Genomic DNA, 25,571 nt, shown 5'->3' on the forward strand with positions numbered 1-25,571 from the left:
CCAAACAGCCAGCTGGCTTTGGGACCGCGTGACTAAGCCAAACCAGGGGACCGTGTCCAGCACAAGGGCCAAGGTTTGGGAGATCACAGTCGCACACAAGTCATACACATCATCTGCCGGTCGCGGATTGACAAATACCCGAGCGCAGTCCCGGGTAAAATTGGTGAGCTTACAAAGGGAGTCGAGCAATTACCGTCGCCACAAACACACACATAAAGTGCCTTTCAAGGGTCCTGGAGTGCTTCTGCCTCCCCCCCAGATACCCCCCTCTGAACTATACACCCAGCACTTGTACTGTGAATGGAGTGTCTGTGTGCCAGGAAATCCATCAGTCCAGGGAAACAATGAGAAAACGAAACACTGAGGAACAGTAAAATCTCTTTAATCGACCAGAATTGCAGCCAAAACTTGGGCTTTGATGATCGTTCCCGGTCTGCAGCCGTCCTCACCAGGCAGTGATGGTGCAGTGGAGGCCAGGTGACATGCTTTGAAACGTCACTCTGGTCCACAGAGGAAGGTGCCAGTGGACACAGTGCACTGTCCCACATGTGCTAGCCTTGACTCACGGAGTCTGTGGCCTTTATCACGTCCCAAAAACATCTACTTTTGTGAGTCAGTCAGAGCTGGACCAGTCATTTGGCGGTCCTCACAGAGATTTCAGCAGGACCAACCACTAACATCTTTGGGAATTTGCACTGTTTACAGTGGGTACTTTCTACATTGAGCCAAAAGTAATGCACAAGATGGGTTTCTGGTTGGAAGGAAGTGTTGTTGCAATAGCACTCGAAGTTGCCATCAGCAACATCACGTTTGTAGCAAACAGTTGGTAATTTTGCTGCTCACAAATATACAGATACACACGTGATTGTGTGTTTATTATGCTTTCAATCATACGTTAAAACTTATACTTTAATAATGATTATATATCCTTATAAAAGCACCATATTATTTTGAAGCATGATTGTAGATAAAAGGAAATAAAGCATAATAAACACTTACGTGTCGTATAGGAAATTATTCCATTGCAAAATTGAGGATTTGACAGAAATATATGACACTTTTCTCTACTGTTTTGGGGTTATAAATGTAGTGGATTGCGTGGAAGCTGTGAGGAGAAACAGATGAAAGAATAAGACTGAATATTAGGAGAAAAAACATGCAAGAAAATGTCCAAGGAAAAGAGGAGTAAATCATTAATCAATAACCGTTATACAATCACTTGATTAATTCAAAGATAACTATATAAATAAATGATGAAATGATCGACTGACGGAGCAGAGCTGCCACCTGGTGGCCAGAATGAACAGAGGCACAGGGCAGAACAACAAAAAGAAAAGAATCCATGTGTAAAACTGTGCAAAATCAGGCTTTATTCCTTAACCCACATTGTCGGCTTCTATGGTCAAATATAACCAGCGTCTCTGTGCATCATTCCAGTATCCTCCGGTCCGGGACGGTGTCAGCACAGGCTCAGATCACATGACCACCTTTGCATTTCTGAGTCTTCATCAGAGTCCATTATGTACATTTAGCTCCGCCTTGCTGTCATTTTCAGCCCCATAAGACACCGTGAGCCCTTCAGAGTACAGATATGATGTTGGATGTCCCGCTCCTCTGCTCTTCACCAGTCCACTTCTCCAGTTTAGGCAAACGCTGAGTAAGTGCAAGGTCTAGTATCATGTAGAGGAAACACACACGCACAATAACAGGACTAACTGATCAGATGTAGTAGCTATACAAGGCCGTCCTCCGTTGTGATCCCCTTGAAGTCTTTACGTCGTCTATAAGGTGGGGATGAGAGGCTGAGGCCCGCCAGGAGCAGAGTAAAACGGTCCCTGTGGTTTGTACAGCTGACCATCAGACATTACCGTGAAATGGCAGACACAATATTGGTGTTCTGAATATGCCCGTATTGGTGTATTGATCATATATATTTGTCAACAGATTACATGTGTGACTGCACTGAATTAGTGTTGCCTTGACAAAGGTGTCTTTTGGTTTGAGTGTATGACAGAATTGAGCTGGGATGAGACGTCAAAGCTTCATTACGATCCATCGCACCTGAAACGTGATGGTAAATATGAATGCAAGTATTTATGCTTTCACTTTGCTACATTATCAAAGGTGAGTGGAAGAGTGAATTTAAAATGACCAATTTTAATGTTTCTTGTTAATATTAAATATTTTCTACACTATAATCTGCAATTTAAATAATGTGTTTATAGGTCAATTTAAACACACTTGTTAGGGAGGCAAGGATTTTATATGAAACAAATCTGGGAGTGAAACAGAGATTTTGCATTCATATTAAATCCATCATATATTTCAGTCAGTTCTCATTCAGCTTTAACCTGATATAATCTGGTGTTTTTCTTTGTTAGATGCATTTGTTCATATAAATCCAATTTTAATGTTTCAATTTGAACGATCCCAAAAGGATATTAAATAACTAACAAAATATATTAATTATGATTCATAAATTAATTAAAATAGGATGAAGATGAACAGAAGACATAAACGAAAAAACATTTGACAAAATTTAAATATCTATATATTTTTTAGGCTTTTAAAAGTTTTGATAATGCAAAACTATTAATAAAAAAATGTATGTATGTGGTATGAAAGTGCTCCCAGTGTTCAGCTGCACCTCGCTTTCTGAATAATTCTAAACACAGATAATAGCGAATCATAAATGGGTGGCAGCTGAAAAACGAAATAAAGCATCAGAAAATTAATTGAAAGTGCAGCAGCAGAGGTTTTTTTTTTAGGCCTGAATGTGGTTGAGTCACAGACCGAGGAGTCAAATGAGAAGCATGAATTTGAAAGAAATGTGCTCAGAGAGACTTCAACGCCGGGTCTGAGGTCAGCTCCGTCCAAACACTCCGTCCATCCGTCCGTCCGCCCTCAGCCACGGCAGAGCACCGACATTAGCTGGAGTAGATCTGCGTCCCGATCACACGCATGATCTCCTTCTGCACCTTGGGCTCCTGTGTGTTGATGTTGGCATCTCCCACTTGTCCGTCTTCGTACCTGAGAATATAGATATACTTTCAACCTCCAGGACTCACAATATTATAGCTTCATTTCCTCTGTTTTCTTCAACAAGTACTGAAAAAACCCAGAAACAATTGTGACAATTTAAGATACGACCATTAATAAGAAGAGACAATGAAGGGCGGACTCACACAAAAAAGAAGCGAGTACAAACGTGGTCAGACACGGGACACACCCAGATGTTGCCGTGTTTCTGCAGGTCCTTGGATGTTATCACTGTTGAACACACAGATCAGACAGTTGCCAGATTAGATTATTATATATTCAGAGAAAGTTATAAAACAGTGCTTTTTGTGACTATTTCAATTTGAACTGAACACAAAATGCTGCAGAGCCAACAGACATCCCTCAAAAACTGGTGGCAAACCACAAGGTTCGATTTCAGGCTCCATGTCATTCTCCATTATATGCTCTTCTTCAGTCACAATGTCTCATTCCACTTTATGCTGCTCTGTACACCTCCCACTAGGAGTCCAGGGTGTCCCTTCCTTCTGGCCCCAGGTAGCTGGGAAAGACTTGGGTCCAAAGGGACATGTCGCTGACTCTACATGTACGACATCTTCACTCACAGCAAACTTAAACTCCAACTCCAACTGTGACTATTCACTCGCTCACCTTCACACAGAGCGATGCAGTTGAGATTCCGACTCTGAAGGAACCTTGATTGGATCGGACGACTCTGAGGGGAAAATCAGGGAACCATTCATTCCATCATCTGCGTCCATCAAAGCACAACACGCCGCACCTGTGGGATGGTGTTCATGCGGTTGTAGCGCTGCACCAGCTCGTCTTTAGTGGGCATGCGGTGCTGTCCTTTCCCCATTCCTGCAGCGACACACAGAGAGAAGGGAGGATTGAAAACCACCTTCAATCCGAGCGCAGACTTTCAGAGCCGCTGCTTTGTCAGAGCCGAAACTTTTCATACATCAGCGTCACAGCACAGAACAGGATCTTCCACGGTTCGCTGCGTTTATATTTTATTAGACAGATCAAGCTTTTTTAAAAAACTTTCTTGGTGACTGATGGATCGAAGGCAGAACATGGCCCCATCTGGTTTTGTTTTGCATCTTTTCTAACCACTTGTGTGTGTCAATTACTTTTAATGTTTTTAAACAATAATGAGTTTTATCTTGTTTATTTAGTTGACATTGAACTGATATACAAGGTCATTTAACAACCTTGTTATGAATCAAAAACTGAAGTGTCTAGTGACAAAAAAATGCAGCTCTCAAAACAAACTTTTCATCAGATTGATGAAACACATTTCTCATCATCCATGACCTCAATTCTAGACATATTTGAAATGTTCTGGGGAAGATAAATTGAGATGTGCCGACAGAACATTTTAATTTGTCATTCCGGAATGGAAATTCATTTTGATCCTGCTAATGGATGCTGAGTCACATTCCGATTCTTTGTTCCCGCCTCTCAGAACTGGTTCTTTCTGTCAAAACAGAGGCCCTTATTTTCACTTTTGATGAGACAGATGCGATTTGGATGTTCTGGAATTCTTTTCCTTGCTTTCAATCCGCAGTTTGTCAAATCCCTTTCTCGTAAATCTGGCGCAAAAGTAATGTCCAGAACTTGGGCACCTCAAAAACCCGACCAATCAGAGGAGCCTATCAGAGATGATGCTGCTGCTGAGAGAGGAAACAGCAGAGCTCCATTTGTTGATGCATTTCAGAAGACCATTTCAGTCACTTGCCATTTCTCGGCTCAATAACTACTATGATACGAAACAATGACCATTCAAAGGCGATGGGATCAACTATTCTGGGTCAGCCCCAGTACAGTCTTTGGCTATACACACAGCAAAACAAACCATTGATGGACAACACAGCGATGCTAAACAACACTTGGGCAGCCACGACACACAAAATGGAATGAGAGGTCGGAGAGAAGGTCACAAGCCCCAGTCCCAGCACCAAGGATGGCTCACATTGCAGCACAGCGGCACGGACATGGGGAAGCGTCCACACGCGGCAATGGAGTGCTCCCGGATGAAGAGGCCATGTGACACACTGAGCGTGCTCATCAGCATGAGGGCAATGAGTGGCCTGAGGATGGGTGGAGTTGGGGGTCGGCAGTTGTTGGGTGGCAAGGAATGAAGCGTTCGTACCTGAGTATCCGAACGATATGCTGGAGATGGGGCTTAGATAGATGCCCTTTCCGTACGCTGCCCCATGCAGCTTGGGTTGAGAGGAGCGAGAAGATAGGAAGGGTCACTGAGCGGCTACACAGCCCATCGACAGACACATCAGCTAGAGTAAAACTCAAGTCGGTTTGGTTTGTGAGGACCACCAGAGTAGAGCACATCCATGATACGTCGCTCGGACTCACTGAAATCAGATCAGGGGCACACAGCCTTTCGGGAGGAACAACCCTGAGATGTCACTTGGGGCACTGATGATGTTTCACTCTCAAATGTTTGGTTATAGATCCAGACATACATGAAGTCAAACCATGTTCAAATGACTGAAAACACAAATTAAAAATATACATCTAATTCACTATTTGAATCCTAAACACAACATTATTTTTCATGTCTTCTAGTTCCCATTTAATGTGTATCTTTTTCTTTGTGCCATAGCTATTATTAGTCAACATTTATTGTCCCTTACATTAAGATCCTAAGGTTTTTGCATCACATTAACATATTGCACATTAACTGCTCTGTTAATATATTAGAGAAGATATATTTTATTGGTTCCAAGGTGGGGAAATTTTGGTTTGCCCATTAGTTCTGTTCAAGATATTCAGCACTTAAAAATGTATATTATTCATTTATTTATTTAATTAAAAACTAATATTTTGGTAACAAAATTTAAGTCACATTAAAGACTCTTCAGTCCCTCAGTCTATTGTCTTGCCGCTCAGTATATTTAATTGGGACAGGCACTAAAAATACTGAGTGACAAATACTGTATAATAATAGCTTTAAAAACATGACTTTCATATCAAGGAGTATCAGTCAGCAGCGGATGGCAACGACCAGAGGGATCAAAGGAAATCATAATTATATTAAAGATGAACAGTCATTCCTGGTGTCATAACAATAAACGCTTTCTGGAAACTGCAGCCATAAAGATGGCACTTTAAAGCAGCAGACATATGCCAGCCGAGCATGTCGAGGTGCAAAAAAAAAAAAGTCACCAAAAAGAAAGTAAAATATATTTCGCTGTTTGAAGAAGAAAGAAAGGCGAGGACTTTATTTTTTAAATCAACCTTTGAAAAAGATGTCTCTGTAGCGGCAGCTCACTCCTGCTGCTCTTGTGAGACAACGGTGGGAGAGTTTCAAGGAGAAGCAGAAGAGAGGCGAGGAGGAGGATGAAGAAAGCTGAGGTGGAGTTCAAAGTAGAATGTTAAAAGACTATTGTATGGCGACAGACTGGCAGAGCTGGCTCTTTGACGGTTGCATCATGGAGAGCTAAATGAGGCACTTTCCAAACTAGTTTCATAGTTGGATGCTCACTTTTGGTCGGCAACATTATTAAGTATTGGATTTCTATTCTTCTGAAGATTATGTGACAATCAGGTCTGTTTTTATTTTCTGACTTGATCTAGATTTTGAAAAGTAAAGTAATCCCATTGATCTAACTTTAATTTCCTGTCCTTTTCTAATGTGTTTTCCTTTGTTTTGTATCACTCTCAGACAGAGAGGAGCTGATGTTTGAGTTCCACCTTTCACATGATTCCTCTCACACTCAAAATGACCCAGTCCAGGTGCACACTTCCAAAACACGACACTGTTTACTGACCTTCTCTGAACTCCTTACTCATTCTTGGCTGCTCCCTTTACTCACTAGCTCCGTGACTCCACCTCCATCCATCCGCTTCCGACCTAAACTTCTCATTGCTCTACGTGGTTCCCCCAACAGGGCGCACAGGTAGCCTCCTGACATCCGACCCCACTTCCCCTACTGCTGTGCCCCAACAGAAAGATATCATCTGCTGCCAGCAGGAAGGAAGCGGGGCGCTCCTGTGTGCCCTGCTCGCTCAATTGCCGATCGCAAAGCAGACAAAAAAGGGAACCTGGCCTCCATTAACTGCAAAAATGAATCAGCCGGACAGAGAGTCTGCTCAGACCGAAAGCAGCTTCACTGTCCGTGAGGTGATGCATCATGAGGTCCAGCTGACTGCCAGGGTTACGTACCTGCAGTTTGGTATAAGAGGCATTGACTAGTCCATTTCTCAGAACAGAGTGCCAGTTCTCTATATGGGAACCACTAGAGCAAGTGTAGAGGGGGAGAGAGAAGAGAAGTTCAGCACCGAACAAACACGTCCTCATGAACAAAAGAACAAACACACCGCTGACCATTCTGAAATGATCGGGGGAAGTAAGTATAGCGGTACACACAGTGTTTGCAGTGGAAAACAACAAGGTTTTTTCTCCCCCAGCTGGGACTGGGAGCTTTTGTTTTTCTCCTGCTAATGAGCTGCTGCAGTCAGCTATTTATACCGCTCGCAGAGCTGTCTTTGAAACTCGGTTACGTAAGCAAAGTTTTTCACATTTATATCAATTAAATTTCAAAGACTGAATTGTTGTTTCGCCACGGTAGCAAAGAAGACGTCCATTTCCAGTTTCAGGTAATGAATAAGAATCACTGGTTTCTATTCATAAGAATTTAGGGAGTAAACTTTTTTTCTGAAGTAGTTTCAATCATGGATGCCTTTCACAGATACATTTTCATTTCAAAGCTTCATCTTGACATTTAAATGCAGTGTTGGATGAAGGTGGAAAAATAGAGTTAAATCAAAATCAACACACAGGACACCACAACGTAAAAAAACAAAGGTAAAAATGAACTAAAATAGTCGCTAGAATTGCAAAAAAACAAGCCATGATTAAATTGGTTACATACAGAACATACATTAGCCCAATACACTGTATTTTCCAGACTTCAAGTTTTTGTCACTAGACTAACATACGTCTGAAAATCTCAGATATTGACTCGGTGGAAATGGACACGATTATGGTGTTTTGTGGCATCGAGTAGAATCAAGCAAAATGCCATGGCAAGTCATAGTTACCGAAGGAAACAGAGAAACTTATTTAAATATCCAATCAAAAATATCTCATGACCTAATGTCGCAACTGTATAAAACTTGTTGTTTGTGAAACGCTGACCAGAAGTGTTGGTACTTATATAAATAGCACGTATTTATATAAGTACTATATAAATAAAGCTTTATTCTTATTATGACAGATTATTGTAAAATGACATGGATATTTGCATAATATTTATAACAGAAAAGGCGTTTTTTTATTGTTTTATTGAAGGCCGTTTTCTGTTATTAAAAGCTCAGAACTCTTAACTCTAGCAGGCTTCTAACTGGCTCTAGCAGACGCCAGCACTTCACTCCAGTGTTGGCTTTTCTGCTCTGGCTCCCTGTCCATTTCAGAATCCACTTAAAGGTATTATTAATAACTTTTAAAGGCCGTCATGGCTGGGCCCCCGACTACATTGCAGAACAGCTGACCCCCTTCGAGCCAGCCAAGACCCTCAGCTCCTCAGGTACATCTCTGTTAGTTCTTCCTTAGTCTTAACTTAAACCTAGAGGTGACAGAGGCTTTTCTGTCCAGGCTCCTCATTTCTGGAACAGACTGCCAGAGGAGATCCCAAACACAACTTGAGCCACCACCTGTAAATCTATGCTGGAAACACACTTTCATAGGCTGGCATTTATGGAATATCCTCCAAACATTTCCTCAATTCTATCTGACTGACATAGAATTGTTCTGCCTGTAAAGCGTTCTAAAAAGTGTTACATAAATAAAGCTTTATTCTTATTACGACTGGTTATTGTTAAATGATGCGAACATTACCATACTATTTATAATAGAAAAGGTGTTTTTGGATTCATTCATTTTCCAACTGCCGTGGACAGGAGAAGGAACACAGACTCACTGGAAGGCGAAGGTGCTGCCGTAGAGCTTCTTGGCAGTGCGGAAGCGAGCCTCTTTGGCCGGGGGGCTGCTGAGCAGCAGGAACTGGTGGGAGGTGTGCATGAATTTCAGTTGCTATCACAATGACATCACAAACACACACAGAGGAGAGAGGAAGAGAGCGTCAGCGCCGAATTTCATAAGTCATTTGGTGATAAGAGACGAGGCTGAAGGTTGTTTGGGTGGTCTCCTACCCTACTGAGGGGGAGCTTGACAATGTGAGACCGGTTACTGGAAATGATCCTGGAGACAAAAGACAAAAGAAAGCTGGTAAATATATGTAGTCTTTCTGATTTCAAAATCATAATATGGTTTCAAAAGGCTGTACATCTTTAGAAAAGATTCATTACGTATTTTTTAAAATACATTCACAAGCCAGAAACAATATAAAAAAATAGCAAAATTATCTGTTAAAGATCAAACTTGAATTTAATTATACAATCTCACACCAGGAATACACTGTAGCATTTGCATTACATTTGAGTGGGTTTTTGTGAAAGAGTTTAAGTGAATTTAAAATGAACATTTTCATCTGACTGGTTTCACTCACCACTGAAGCAGAGGATGAGCCAAAGGGTCCAGTTTGTCCATCTGTTTTTTGATCTCCAAATATGAGCCCTGGCAAGACCACACAAGCAGGTGTTGTTTTTCAACATTCTGAATCTCATTTTCACCGAACCTAAACAAGCAAGTGGCCACATCTAAACCCAAAAATAATGATCAGTGCCATTATACACTGTCCAGAGAGAGAAACAAGCCAAACCAATCTCATCAAAACACAAGTAAATCCATCATAATGTCAGCTGCACTCCATCGATTCACTAATAAAATCACAAACAAAGGGCTTCCCACAGTTGCCACCTGGAAAACATCTCACCCCCAGAATATCTCTTGTTACCTGGGTCATTTCCCGGATAGACATGACACTGTCCAATGCCTTTTGCAGTCTCTCATAATTCTTCTTCTGTGTTCATGGGTTGAGCCACACATTCATTGGATGCAATGAAAGAGGAAGAATATACAGATGTGTCAATTCCATGATGAAGCAGGCAGTATTGACCTCTTTCTTATTGTCTTTCTTCACAACTTTTGTGTTAGTTTTTGAACTAATTTTAAAATATTTGAACCAAGCTACATTCACTTAGGGCCAGTACCCCTAAAACTATTCACCCTTCAGTCCAAGCCTCATCGAGCACAGAGACAAGAACAAGCCAACCAGGGAGGATGCTGACCTTTGGGTTGAATGCCAAAGTCTTGGGGTCATTGGGGTCAACAACCGAGGGGTAGGGCTCGAAGATGATGCTCTTACGTGGAGACTCCAGAGCAGCTCGGCACATAGCCACGAGCAGGTCCACCACCTGGAGGGACGGGTTACATTCAAATTTTTCTCCACTTGGAGTGCTACGGAAAGTTTTTCCTGATTTATTATAATAAATAATGAAGTAGACTGTGTCTTCTCACCTCAGCCCCAGTGGCCACTTCCTCTGCAGCTCCGGACATCACACCCAGCGTGTAGAAGGAAAACACACACAGCTCCCGTGTGCAGACGGCCGGCTGTTCCAAGCGCAAATACAGGGAGGTTAAAAACACATGACTCAGCGCTACACTTTCAACTGCCTGCTTTACCAACATGTAGTTTAAACTGTTGTATAATGGATTGCTTTTCTTTTTCAAAATGCCATTATTTCTTCATAATCAAAGTCAGCCTTCAATTACCTTCATTTATTTTTATTTATGAAAGAATAGTCGAGTTACTAATAACTTTATTATTTGTCTTTTTCTGAAGCCTTTTTAAAGTATATATATGTTGAAGTACAGTATCAATTTGTAGTAATCCTTTTTTAATATATATAATAGTATTAATAAACAATATAAATGATCATTATTAATAACAATTTCATAAAGTAGAGGAGGAGGAGTAGACAGTATAATTATATAATTATAATTATAAGTAATTATAAGTCTTATTGTTACTGTTCATTCTTATCTAACATTTAAGATTTGGGTAAACACTAACAATAAACAAATTACTTGCTTATTTATGGTCAATAACCAGTAATAATAATGTGCATTATTATTATTATTATTATTATTATTATTATTATTATTATTGATATGCCAGGAAGTAGTAGTAGTAGTAGATTATTATGATAAGAATTAAATAATTTATTTTTTATTCTCATGTTTAATTTTACATAACATTAACCACAGATTTATAAAATAATATTTTGAATGAAAACATTTATTAGACCGCAATTTTTCTTGACGTTTGATGTTTTTCCCCTTTTTGCAAAACATTTGTCTCCAATGAATTTAGTATGAAAATGATTTTTCACATATTGGTTGGGATATTTATTTGCAGGCTCCTCGTGTCAATGAGCAATGTAATAATGGATTTAAAACAGGATTTGCATCACATTGAAATACCTTGTAAATTCTTAATGTTACATTATATTTGTCTCTAGATTAATACTCAGTAGTATCTAACATGATGTCATGTGCTCAGTGGTTTCATTTGCCATGTGCTCCTTCAGCCTTTAAGTAACTCAGTTTCCTTGACCTTCCAAGAGAGTGTTTTCTCTTCTCGGCAGAACCTGTCACTTGTACCTTCAGCATGGATCCGTTCTGAAAGACATGCTGTTCGTCACACACCACGCAGTATTCATTCAGAGTGGGGATTCTCTGTTCCGAGTACTTCATTATCTGTCCAGAGAGAAACACATTGTGCTGAGTCATCGCTCGCACAGTCGCATGAATGTATGACGAATCGTCTCTAAGGAAACAAAGTAAAGCCACAGCTGCTTTTACTGTTGTCATTACAGCGGCATGTCGGCCTTCAACAGTTCATCAGGTCTCCTGGTCCGGATCTTTACTCTAGATAATAAATCGGAGCCAAATACAGTATTTGCTTTCAATATATATGTAGCCCTTATTGGGTGCACAGTTAATCTGGAAAATGTAGCTTTTTTTGTCACTTCCAAATTTGCCCTAGTCTAATGCTGTCCACCTGCTGCTGCAATGTGAGATAAAGAAAGGTTCATCTAATCTGTTCTCAATTCTTTTATGTTATAATAATTTCAGCCATTTTTTTCCTCATTTTTCCTCATTTTTTGGAGTATTCATTTTTTGATCAATAAAAATAAATAACTGAAATAATGTTGTCATCCAGTTCCTTAAGCAGTATTCAATTCTTTCAGCTCCTTAACTCTATTCATTTCTAATGTCCAACAAACTTTTATGTGTTCTTAACTACAGAATTGAAGACGAAACTTATATGTTTGAAATTCAGCTCCATAGCAGCAAAACGGAACGTTCTTATCACTAAATTGATGCTCTGATTCCCTCATAAACGACAGTTGCTAGGATGAATTCTTATCTTCACCTCAAACCTGGAGCCTGAAACAGAAAAATGTTATCAATTTCCGAAATGTATTTGTGCCCTCGCCATTGAGACATTAGGTGTTGTAGTAAGCAGCACACACCACCAGGGGACCAGCACCTCCTGTTGCTGACCAGTTACAACTCATTCCTTTCAGTTTTATGGCTTACAATGCTAACACACGAGTTTAACACCAACAACCGTACCAATCACGTTTACAGTTTACCTGCACTAAAAAGCCATATTCCAAGGTTGGGATGTTCTTGCAGTGGCCCCCCGCCTGGGATGAGAAAAACAATTCAATCAGCTGCCTCGTGGTAATCTGCGCAGGGGCCCTGGCCGCCGGGACAGCCACAGTCTGATGGGTCAAGTGAAGACAAAGCATTATGGGAAACAGCACAGCAGCCGTGTCATGGTTAGGGGAAGGAGAGGCTCAGGTGGGAACAGTGCACGTGGGGGGTGAGTGCAGGAGGGGAGGGGAGCTCTCTAACTGACTCATTACATTACTCTCAGTCAGTAAACTAGACAAAGGAAAAGAAAGGGCTACATCACACCTACCTGGCTGTTGGGGGGGTAACTGAAGAGTTCTCCTTTTGGATTCTTCATGGTACACGAGATGGATCGGTTCATCAGTCGGGTCACTCTGAGCTCCGGAACGCTCAGCTTTCCTTTCAACACCGTGTCTTGGATCAGAGGGAAACTGGGAGATCTAGACACAAAACGACATGCATTTAAAACACTGGAGGTGTTGGAAATGTCTTTGTTCCTGGAAATTTGGATCAAAGCGTGTCGACTTCAGTTCTAAAAATAATTATCACTATCATCCTGGAAGGTGTTTGCAAGTCTGGAACTCGTCTTAGTCTTATAGTTAAAACAAGGATATGAGACTCTCTTGGAATACTGTAAAATGTATCAAGCCTTTCAAACATACATGCATGTTCAGTTAACCAGTGCTTAGTGCTGTTCAGGGTTGCGGGTAGAACTGGAGCCTATCACAGTGGTCAATGGGCGAGAGGCGGGAATACACCCTGGACAGGTTGCCAGTCCATCGCAGGTTACACACACGCCTAGGGACAATTTTAGAGTGTCCAATTAACCTAGCAAGCATGTCTTTCAATTGTGAGAGGAAACCCATGCGGGCAAAGGGAGAACATGCAAACTCCCGCCAGAAAGGTCCAGAGCTGGATTCCTTTCACTTTCTGGAATTCATTTGCCTCCAATTTTGTGTCTTCATGCATAACACTCAAGATAAGTGAAATTCCAGCTTATCTGCCATTCAAAAACATAAAACACAGGCTAAAATAAGAGGATTTTCAGATGCCCCGTGAAGACGAACGTTGTTAACGCAAAATGTTCAAATATAAACTATTGGAAAAGAACAACAAAATAAGATACCATGAAGACTCACTGTCACTTTGCCAATTTTGCTTGTATACATCTTTACAGTAGATCTCTTTTGGGGCTTCTCAATTTTTATGGGACATTTCTATAGTCCCTTTGTCAGTTCAGTTACATACCCTTCTCTGATGATGAACAAGTTTGATAGCTCAAATGTTCAAATGTTGTTAGCTCAAAAGCTTGGGACGTGTAAAGTCTGTGGTTGTGTTTCTTGCATCTCGGTTCAACAAAGGTCAGTCAAAAACTTATACTGTATGACACTGACTTTGGTTATCCTTCCTGAAACTCCTGTCAGGCTGTAAAGATGCTGAGTCAGCAGAGACTGACCTGCAGCCCGCTCACGCGGCTGCCATCTGTCACAAGTTCAGGAAGTGAAACTAGTAGAGTCCTCTTCCCTCCTCTGCCAAATATATATATATATTTTTTTGTTTTGTTTATTATTTTTTAACTCTATGTTGTCCAACCCCATCTTAATGGTCAGGGTCAATAGAATCATTTGTCAACAAGCTCAGGAGAAACTGACTTGGCCACCTGAGTTAGCTTTTAATTTGAAAATTCTGAAAGAACTGTGGTACACAAATAAAGGAACCAATTGAAACGTTTATCACGTTACACATCACAAAAAAGTATGACAAAATATTAAAATAATATTGTAATATTAATATAATCTTTTATGAAACGAAGTAAACATCGAAACATTTTTTGTTTGTTTCTTGAGCCTGTTTGTAATGGTATACTTTGTTTCAGCAGCTTCAAGCGGGATGCAGGGTACAACCTGGACAGCCCTCCGGACCATGGATAGACAACCACTCACCACTGAGGGACAATTAATAGACACCAATTTGAATGGACGGGACACAGCGCAAATCTAGGGCTGCAACTAGCCACTACTTCAATAGTCAGCGACTACCATAATGATTCGGCCACTAGTCACTAGGCACATGACATGTACGAGTTGACACGCCAATATTTCTGATTGTAGTGTTGTACATACAGAATATAAATGAATAGGAATTAAATGTGTAGTGAAGACTTGCGTGGTGTTAAATGCTGTTTTGTAACTACAATGCTACGTGGACGATGACATCACCACTAGTCGACCACTAATTTAATAGTCGATGATAGCCGACAGTCAACAAGTCGTGGCAGCCCTATTCTGTCAATGCAATCTCAAGCCGGAATTGAACCCATGAACTTCCAGCTATGAGACTAGGACCACAGTGCTTCACTTACTTTGCATGGTGATACATTTTCCACAATACTTCCCCCTGCTTAGAAATAGATACTCATCTTTTCACCACGTGTTTGTTTTGTAAAACTTCTTTCTCATTACGTTTATTCCCTCTCCTCACTACTGCAAAAGTTGGCTGCATGAATCGAACATGCAGCAGGATCACCTGGAAACCAGAGCGCAGCAACATGAAAGAGCAGCAGGTTGAGTGAGAGACACCTACTTGGGTATGGGGGAGAAGATGCTGAGCCCCGCACGGAACTTCTTGATCGTTCCCCCAGCTTTGAACCAGCTGTGCCTCTTCTCTTGCTGGGCTTTGAGGAACTCATTACTGAGGTGCTTCCACTGCTGAGACGTGAACGTGCTCAGGATTCTGTGAAGCGAGAGGACTGGTGAGTGAAGCTTTCCAAGTCATCTCATCTCCATTCAAGACACACTGCAACTCCAAACCAAACATGAGGCCAAAAGTTGTGTTCTTGTCTCTGTTCAAAAAGGGTTTATCTTCAGACTTGTAACTAGATGCTCAATAAAGTCTGCTGCCTCCCTGCAGTGGAACATTCACATGCGTGCATCATGTGACTTACTTTTTAAGCTGAAGTCCGAGGCTGAAGCCATCTTTGTTGGACGGCTGGAACACTTCTACGGACGGCTCTGTGCAGAGATGACTAAGGTTATTCCACAGTCCTGCAGAAGGCTTACTTGCCCACCCACCCGCCCCGTCTCTCGCAGCACGCACTCGCCTCCCGTGCTCTGCGAGCAGCACAAACATGATTAACAACCAACATCCACCCTGACATCTTTACTCACCGGGGCCATCGAGGTACTGAGAAAGAGAAAAGCGCAGTCTCAGAATAATGGGCTCGGTTCTGATGACTTTCCAAGCCGTGGCAACCTCCTCCTGAGTCACACAAACATACAGAGTTAACAATGCGCCTCTTCCACAGACAAATAGACAGAGATCACAAAATGCATTAAACATAAGGAGTGACTCAGCAAATCATTACAGGCCTCTTGGGGAAACTCACATCTAAGAAACTGATGTTGATGTGAAGGTCGATGTCCACGTCATCAATCGTTCCATACTCCCTGTGGAGACAACAGCAGGCGATTAGTCTTAACCATATTGACCCGCTAATCTTGAATTTACTTATTACTGCTTCTAACAGTAATGCCATTACAACTGCTCTCAAATGTTCCCTTGCTAGCTTTGTTCCCGCTTGTTTTTTGAGGTTTCACCCAGAGTATATTCATTAATCGGATCATTATTTTATATATATATATTTTTTTTTATTTTATTGTAGTGTTTTCATAGTTCATGCTCCATCTTTCTTCATGTTATTTTCTCTTTGCAATAATCCTTTTTCAATGACACAATTTCAAAAATTTCTATGTTTATTTACATATTTCAATGACATAATGTTAAAAACATTTAAAAGCTTTAAGTTCTTCATATAATTCATTTCTGTTGCTATTCGCCGATTCTGTCTCATATTTTACTGTTATTATTATTATTAGTAGTAGTAGTAGTAATAATAATAATAATAAAGGGACTGTCTATATATATATATATATATATATATATATATATATATATATATATATATATATATATATATATATATATATAATTGAAAATATTATTATATTGCTCTCGTTTTATTTTTATGTTAGAGTGCCATGAATGTAACATAGAACTTACCTGACAGACACAGCACTGTCGGTGTAAATGTCTTTCACTGCTTCGATATCTGCATCCAGCTGTGGGTGGCGATAGAGATCTGCTGCACAGCTCCCCTGTCCAGCCAGATAGGAGAGTGAAAAAAATAAATGAGAATTAAACCTCCATTAAATTCAAACTAATATTTCTAATTCGCTGGTTATGCACAGATAAATCATGAGCCTCTTCAATGGTCAGTTAATAACCGTTGCTTGTCTTACTTTGATTCCATAAACTTATAACAGAAAGGGCTCACTGAAAAAAACATCAGCCATTTTGTACTGAAATAATTGACACCATTGCCATGATCCCGTCTCAGCTGTCATGAAAGTCCATTTAATAAGACTCACTGAACGTGGCATTAGTGCTACTAAATGTGGAGTTTCAGTTTGAAAATCATGATGGGTTTTTCATTAAAGCTCAGCGTGGCGTCCAATATAAGCCAGAGCTGGCAGAGACACAGTAGAATAGCAATCCAACAGTTAACGTTCTTTAAAGTGGAGCACAAAGTAATGTGCAGAAGAGAGACGGACTGCAGGGAGTCAGGAACAGATTTTCAAGTTGGCAGATATATTCGTGAAAACAAAAAAAAAAAACAAAATCATAAATGAGAAAGAAAAAAATACACATAATCAATGGTTATTAAAGATTTTAATGACATTGTACACCTGCAATTAAAAGGAAAGTTAAAAAATGTGAAGAGTCAAACTATTTAAACCAATTTAGTAGCAGTATTTATAGGATGTACATTAATTTTGATTTTGATTGTGATAACTCAACCACTGATAGAGAGAAACTTTACAGACAGGAATGTACACCAGAAAATATAATATTGAAAATCCTGTGACTCGTTCATCAAGGCAATTTTGGGGCCCATGATGTTTGCTGATGGCGTAGTGATTTATAGTGAGAATTAGGAGGTGATGGAGGAGATGCTTAGGGGGTAGAGGTATGAGTAGGAGGGCTCAATTATTTCAGTCATAGAGATGAGCGGAGGTGAAGAGAAGACAAGGCTGGGGCAACTGTTGAGGAGGTCGCTGACTTGCCGTGACAATCCCTGTTGCAAAGTGCTTTGAGGTTTGATGGGTAAAATGAGGCAAGACAAACTCTAGTTCGAAAGCATTTAAATATTGCAGTTTTTTTCTGAGCTGAAAACTACTTTTTAAAAGTTCTGTCGGCTTTAAGCAAAGAAAACAAAGCATCTCGACAGGTTGGCTTAAGAATGTTATATTGGAAGACTTATTTGAAGAAATGAAAATGGCTTTTTGTTCATCTCTCTCCATCAAAATATAACACTTATTTAAAAAAGTGAAAGACCTACTTTTTAAAGACGTTTTAATGTCTGAAGCAGGTAGTGAGTGTGAGTGAGGTACCTGGATGCCGTAGAGGAACTGTTCCGACTCGTTGTCGCCGTCCGACTCCTCGTCTGTCCAGCACTGCCCTTTGATGTCCTGTGGGCCCACACATTGTGGAAATGCGATTACAGCTCAGCGGAAAGAAAGTGCAACCTCCTTTCATCATCCTTTCATCTCACAATCCTTTCTCACATGTCCTTATTTAGCCTCCTGCTCCAGCTCTTCAAAACACTGCTTTATTTGGACCCTCGGAGGAGAAACAGGATTATTTCCATCATCATTGTGGATGTCATTTAAAAGCTTCCTCCCGAGGATGGACAGATAACGTTCATCGTTTTATTACCATATATTTGCCACCAGCCTGTTGTTAATTCTAATGCATATCAATCCATATCATAATGGGGTTTGATAGAGCAGAAGCACGGCGAAACTAGCGGCAAAATAGAAACAGGATGTGGCGGACAGATCGTTGTTAAATTGCTCAAATACTGAGGACAAAATATTATGACTCATTTAGCAAATATATGAATACGTATAAAGGAATCATTAAAATGAAAAAATATAAATAGAAATTTCGATTACAGTTGACAATAATAATACAAAATGTACTATAAAAAATACATAACTGAATAAATAATAAACTGACCATAACGAGTCAGATTATTATTTATTATCATCCTGTGAAATAAGAAATAATTTACCAATTATTGACTAATTCTGAAAAATATGTCTATTTTTTCTTATATGAATAATAAATAGTGGCATAAATAACAAATAGTAAATAAAATAACATAAACGAATTAGTATTACAGAAAAACAGTGCTTTTGTCAGCAAAAAAAAAAAAAAAGAAAATGAAGGTTTGTGCAATGAACTATGACAAACTTCTTTAAGATCCGATCTTTGTTCAGGAGCGGAATGCATATTCCGCAAATTATTATTTTATTTTATTTATTTTTCAATAAATGCTTTAACAGAACAATCACAATGTATTTTGTTAGTTATTTGTGTTTTACTAAGTCATAAAATGAAGAATACTGCAGCATTGTGACCACATGTATCACATGGAAAGCTTAATTAGGAAGTGCACACCCGCCAGCAATATTGTTTCTTCTACAGATAAATCGCTGAGTCATCACCAAGAGATTATGTGTTTTTCAGGACAGGAGGAGGGAGAAAGGTAGCCATTAGCCAGAGAGACCCATGACCTCCATAGCCAGGCAACAGATTATATTGAAATGAATGAGCTATACTTAAGTGTTTTAGTGAAAGAGATTAGCAATGCAAAATATTTTCACCAGGTTGGAACACCAAAGGAGGGTGGGCATAATTGCAACAGGTACCATCAAACAGGAACCACCGGGGACCGCCGACATCCAGGCCAGTCACATGTTGCCAGCCGGGACTAAGATCAAGACATTGTTCAGAGACATGTTTGAGTTTGTGCATTGCCAAGCAGCCAGAATCATCCTAGCTCGTTTCGTCCAAATTTCCTTTTTTTCTTTCAAGTTTCCACAAAGCTCAGAATCAGAATCAGAATCAAATTTATTGCCATGGTCAGTGGGGAGCCCACTGACTAGGAAAGTGCCTTGGAATAAAGTGCAACAAAAAAACAAATAAAATAAAATAAAATAAATAGAATAACATAACAACAAGGCTGTTCACAGATGGAGACCAAAAGGAGCAGTACCACAGGAAACTGTGGGGGCAGTGTTGCTGTTGCTACCCGATACGTAGCTCCAATGACACACAAAGAAGACATAATAACGGCGGAAATTCTCTGTCCTCGAGTCGCGATAGATTTAACTGCTTCACCGACCACCACCTCCTACAAAGCTGCCTTTTGTGCAAGATATATATAGACATATATTATCAATACTTCTTCCACAGTCGCCATGTTTGTTGTGATGTTTGTTGTTTTCATCATAATCATTGTTTGAATCGGTCGAGTACAATTTCATACTTGAAGGGAGCATAAATGGTCCTTTAACATGGACATATCCTGACTTAAAAGCATGAACAACAGCAATGGGCTCAACAGCACCATGAGTGCTTGTTACAAAACTGGCACAGTGTTTTGTCCACCAATGAGTCACACTTTGCTGATGGAGTGTTGATGGGTTGAATGCTGCTGTGTATATTGTGCCAACAGATCACGGGGGTCAGAACTGAACCGCTCTACTATTTGTCGGGGCAGGATGGATCCCCTTCATTACCATGACGACATTGTTCCTGTCTTTGCAGCATTGAGATTTGTGGTCATTTCAGTGAGTCAGTGGATGAATACAACACATTTCCACATGCAGTAGTAAACAACATCCCTCTACTTCCATGGCCTGCGTTGCCACCAGAATAGGCACCTTCACGCTGTTACCTCAGCCGATGCCTCTCAGATCGCCCACACTTAAATCTCCCTTCCAGCAAGAGTGGAATCCAGCTCCTCCAGACATGATTCAGAGACTTCTGCATCAATGAGGTGATAACTTGCGTGATGAAGGTGACCATACACACTAATGATTTTCCATTTTCAGCTTCTTCTTCTTTTCCTTTCGGCATCTCCCTTCAGGGGTGGCCACAGCGGATCATCCTCCACCATCTCACCCTGTCCTCTGCTTCCTCTTCTCTCAAACCTACAATCCTCATGTCCTCCTTCACCACCTCCATAAATTTCCTCTTTGGCCTTCCTCTCCACCTTCTGCCTGGCAGTTCCAACCTCAACATCTTCCTACCAATGTACCGGCTCTCTCTCCTCTGTACATGTCCAAACCATCTCCATCTAGCCTCTCTGACTTCTCTCTCTGTCTCCTAAACACCTGACATGTGCTGTTCCTCTGATCTACTGCTTCCTGATCCTATCCATCCTGCTCACTCCCAGAGAAAACCTCAGCATCTTCATCATTGCTACCTCCAGCTCTGCCTCCTGTCTTTTCCTCAGTGCCACTGTTTCCAAACCATACAACACTGCTGGCCTGACCACTGTTTTGTACACTTTCCCTTTCATCCTTGCCGACACCCTTTTGTCACACATCACACCTGTCACACATCACACCTGACACTCCAGTTATTCCATCCTGCCTGCACCCGCTTCGTCACCTCTTTCTCACATTCTCCATTGCCCTGGACAGTTGAGTACTGAAAACCCCCCACCTTCTTTATCTTTACATCCTGTAACTTCAGATTTTCCATTTTGAGCATCATGGCCAAATGAATTAAAGCTTTGCTGTTTTTGGTGGATTTGTTTTTGTTGATTTTTTTCATCACATATGGCATACATCAGTGCTCCAAATCTATACTGAAAGTTCATTTATGTGCTCAGTAATCCACACTTTGACAGCCTGTAATTTTCAAAATACTTAGCGTACTTTAATGATAAGCGCAAGCAGTGAACAAGGGACAAAATGTGGTTCTGTTTATCAACCAAAATGAACACAACTTTTATTTTAAATCATTTAAAACCTTTTATCGACACTACTAAATCAGGTTTTTCATTGTAAATGAAAAATGTCTCTTAAGGGAGGGAGCTGAGGAAGAAAACTGACATTTGCTTCCAAAACACACAACACACAGACAGATGAACAGCTCTCAGTCTTACCATTGGATCTGCTGTACTGGAGCTCACTCAGGCATGTTCAGAACCTGGAGTCCAGTGGTTCATTTTGTCTTATTTCCAAGGCGATTGACGACCGGATATCTGTTGAGAGAATAAATGTTTAATATACCATAACTCTGGGAGAAACAAAGCGCATCCCTCATCGGGGGATGATTTCACAAATGATGACCTCCTCCTTTTTCTTTAAATCGTCAGCATTTCACCTTGCCACGTATCCTAGCAACAGGCCTCTCTGCCTCCTTGCGGAGTGGCATTAATCACGCTGTAGCGAGTGTGTGGGAGACATGTGCTGTGTGCTTTGTTTAGGCCAGTGGGTTTGTTTTTTCTCCCATTTCCTGGTAGAAAAATCACATTCATTTCAAGTGGAACATCAAATGTTGGCCCTTCTTTACAGTGGTGCCCTCGTGGAGTATTATTAGACAGACAATTTTGGCTTTCTATTGTTAGCAGCAGGACAGGACTGTTTAAATATATATATATTAGAACAGCAGCCAGATGAGTCTATTACTGCCATTTATTTACAGTTGTTATGTTATTATACAGAATACAGTCGTCTATCTGACAAGATATACAGAGACTCCATCACCACATAAAATGGATTTGGCTCTCCCTTTCTATTCAGTTGCTCCTGTACATGAATGCTCTGCATAAATCCATATATTATAAAACAAAAGAATAAAATACAATGAAAAAGTGGAATCAGATTAAACATTGGAAATAATACAAGACGTTAAATGGGTAAATAGACTTGAAAATACTAATGAAACCTGAAAAAGAAGGTGGAAAATGTATGTAAGAAATGTTTGCCTGTTTTACAATGTTTTTTTAAATATCTATACAGTGTCTAATTCACTGAAAACCGTTTCAACTCACTTTTAGAAATCATCACTTGGATAAAAATGAATGAAAATTGGACACAATTAGACAAAAATGATTCACAAAAAAGTGAAGAAATAAATAAAAACTGATACCTAAATTAAGGCCTCACTGATGACATTTCAAAACTAACATTTGGAAAAACATATTCACATAAAAATATTTGTATCTAAACAAATAGCAATCAACCATAACATTATGGTTATACTTGAATGACTCTTCATTGATTTGAAAAGTGACCTTGTTTTGGTCAACTCTGGGCTTTATGCTGTATCATCGCATTTATAATCTTTGTATTTGCCGTTTTATAACAGACCCTAAAGATGGTCATCTCGACTTGTCTGTGGTGAAAAACAAGGTGCAACAACCAAGAATTAGTTACGTCTAAAGACGACTTTTTAAAAGCCATTTCTTTTACGACTTTTCTCATTAATAAGAACCTTGTTTACCTCTTAAAGCGTGGGCTGACCATCCATATGAGGAGACACACCAACACAGTATCAAGCTGCTGGTATTGTCAGAAATATCAGACAATATTAAAACCCCTAATGTCTTAGCACAGAATTAAAAAAAAAAAATACTAGGTATACAAAATAATTTGTATTTATTGTTAATGCCATCCTGTACTGTAAGATGACCGTTTCAAATAATTCAAGAAACTGAATTTGCTTGTATGCTTTTTTTTCCAAGTATATTTTTCTCACAATCATACCCAATAATGATTTTCCTTATCCTCACCTACATGCTAAAAGGCAAACCAAGAAGTCAACAACTGCTTCTTTTAGAGTTCGCGACAAAATCGAAGGCATCTGTTGAGTCTCTGGGTTCATCTTTATTCCGTTACCGTGGCAACCACTGCCCAATCAATATGCTTATTTACTTTCATTTAGATTTCCTCCTTCAATCTTTAGTACTTGTGGATCCTACAAATCATTTCATGGATCCATAACGATGATAGAAAAGCAAAGCAGAAACTCAAATCTGCGCCAAGACACGTTGATGACGGTGCTACAGGGAGTAAACAAAGAGAATCTTCAGACATGGGCATGAATGGCTGAGCTCATCCCAACATTTTTGAGAGAACATCATGGGTGTACTGAAACAAAGGCTTGGCATCATGAATCACGGAGAGCTGTAGATTGTTTGTGTCTCATCATTGTGTCCAACAATGACGGCATGTCCTGAAGACACACAAGACACCCAATTACTGGTGTATTTTAACATCCACTGCACGAGCTCTTTCCTCCCCTGTATGTTAAATGCCTGCTGCCATGTTCTCCTCCATGCTAGCAGACATCCCCCCCTCTTTCCCCCTAAGCTCTTTCACATGCCAACAGTTCACAGCGACAGACCCCCCTCCTCTCAACAACACAACAATTGCCCTCATTCCATCCTCTGATAATTATTTAGCACAAATATAAATGATGTCAAGCAGCTTCTCCCTCCCCCCACGATGCCCCCCCCTCCCTGCCCACTCATCCAGACTTACCTTCACAGAGGGATGGAGACCGGGACTCTGTCCTTGCCTCTGCTGCCTCCCCCCTCTCTTCAAGAGCGCACCTTCCTCCCTCCCTTAAAATCCCGAGGCAAAGGCAAATATTTAAAGACGCAGACCTACAATGTTGCTTTTTAAAAGCCTGTCTCATCAGAGCAAAGCCGCCGCTGTGTTTATCTATTGCAGATCTCGGCTCCTACTGCTGTCTTATATTTTGCCTGACAACACTGATGGGTCTGAGCATGCTCAGTAGAAAGAGGCAGCCGTTCACGTGACCTGCAGCTGACTGCACTGCTGCTGAGAAAAAGGAGGAGAAAAAACAGAGGAAAAATGGCTGCGTTTGTGTTTTGTCATCTTCCTGTGTGTCTCTAATGAACGGTGTTGAGCATGACTGGAGGGTTTTACATGCGGCCATCTATACAAACAGACACTCTTTTGTTAATAACATTAATATTGTGAGGCCATTTGACAAACAAAAACAGTGCATCCAAATCAATCTACTTATATTAACATCAACAAATACCCTGACTCCCTTTCACTTCTTATCTACAGAGTACAGTCTTTTTGCGAGACAATAGCAATGAGGAGATAATCTGTCTCTACCCTCATTAACTCAGGTCTCTATTTAGGGACTGACCAGATTATAAGAGCGCTTGATTGTCAAGAGAGAAGGAGAGCATGACGAACACGACAGGCAGCGCCGACATGGCAAATACATTACACATACCACCAGCTTCACTTCACCTATCAATCTAGACAATCAGTAATATTATTTTAGATATCAATGAAATGGCTATAATAATGTGATCATAAGGAAATATGTACTGAACAAAGGGGAAACTAAATGAATGTATTTCAAATGTGGTAATGTAGTGTCATGGAAATACAATACAATAATATTTAAATAATGTTAAAATAATATTTGCATTTTACACATGTACAGTTCATAATAAGTGCACATTTGTGAAACCAAATATTTCACTGAGGGCAGAAACTAGCAAAGAAATGGAGGAAAAACACAGGTAAATGCAAGAGTAAATAAACACTGATATAAATCAGACAAATAATAAGGACAAATAATAAATAAGTACATGTTTTTTAAAGCTCTCCTCTGATTTCATATGTACACAGAAATGTGAGTGAGACACACACAATTATATAAATTAGTAAATATGAAGTAAAACATGTAAATGACATAAATGAAATGACATAGCGACATAATGAAATGCATAGAAAAATAGAAAAGGAAAGATATATACTGTGCATAAATGGAAATACATTTCAAATATGATAGGTAACTGCATAAATAGATAGCTACAGTTAGCTCTAGCTCCAAGCTGAACAGCTCTAACTACCTTAGTGTTTCACATTCGACACACGTCTTGCTGACCAGTTTAAAAGCACTTCTAATGTGGGCCACATTTTCTGAGAAATACAAGGATTAGCAAACATCTCTTGCTCAGACTGATAATAAAATTCAGAGAACATCCTCACCAGAGTCTTTCACCTTC

The 25,571-nt window shown here is 40.1% G+C and overlaps 1 protein-coding gene across 5 annotated transcripts; it reads right to left on the reverse strand.

The window, feature by feature from the left end:
• Positions 1-554: 554 nt before the first annotated feature.
• LOC128759669 (protein mono-ADP-ribosyltransferase PARP6) lies at positions 555-25,446 on the reverse strand. Of its 5 annotated transcripts, none has more exons than XM_053866811.1 (23): positions 24,055-25,446; positions 21,672-21,770; positions 18,100-18,177; positions 16,709-16,803; positions 16,035-16,095; positions 15,817-15,907; positions 15,594-15,660; positions 15,233-15,382; positions 12,939-13,089; positions 12,607-12,660; positions 11,609-11,704; positions 10,463-10,555; positions 10,234-10,359; positions 9,900-9,965; positions 9,552-9,619; positions 9,196-9,244; positions 8,964-9,076; positions 7,208-7,280; positions 5,174-5,243; positions 3,800-3,879; positions 3,670-3,733; positions 3,186-3,270; positions 555-3,030 (listed from the first exon to the last, which is right to left on the reverse strand). In XM_053866811.1, exons 2-23 carry the CDS (start codon positions 21,672-21,674, stop codon positions 2,928-2,930), a joined length of 1,836 nt encoding a protein of 611 aa, XP_053722786.1. In that variant the 5' UTR covers positions 21,675-21,770; positions 24,055-25,446; the 3' UTR covers positions 555-2,927. The 5 variants fall into 5 exon arrangements, 3 of the variants coding, with proteins under 3 accessions (XP_053722786.1, XP_053722785.1, XP_053722784.1); XM_053866810.1 differs by having other exon boundaries at positions 556-3,030; positions 9,900-9,962; positions 12,607-12,738; positions 24,055-25,443; XM_053866809.1 differs by having other exon boundaries at positions 557-3,030; positions 12,607-12,738; positions 24,055-25,440.
• Between the last annotated feature and the right edge of the window lie 125 nt (positions 25,447-25,571).

The sequence above is a fragment of the Synchiropus splendidus genome, chromosome 5, assembly GCF_027744825.2.
Source record: "Synchiropus splendidus isolate RoL2022-P1 chromosome 5, RoL_Sspl_1.0, whole genome shotgun sequence".
Taxonomy (NCBI): domain Eukaryota; kingdom Metazoa; phylum Chordata; class Actinopteri; order Syngnathiformes; family Callionymidae; genus Synchiropus; species Synchiropus splendidus.

Excerpts from the sequence above, each read along its gene's own strand:
- LOC128759669 (XM_053866809.1), bottom strand. Across the intron at positions 15,908-16,034 it reads TCAACATCAGTTTCTTAGAT|GAGGAGGTTGCCACGGCTTG; the intron begins GTGAGTTTCCCC and ends TGTGTGACTCAG. Across the intron at positions 3,734-3,799 it reads GCATGAACACCATCCCACAG|AGTCGTCCGATCCAATCAAG; the intron begins GTGCGGCGTGTT and ends TTTTCCCCTCAG.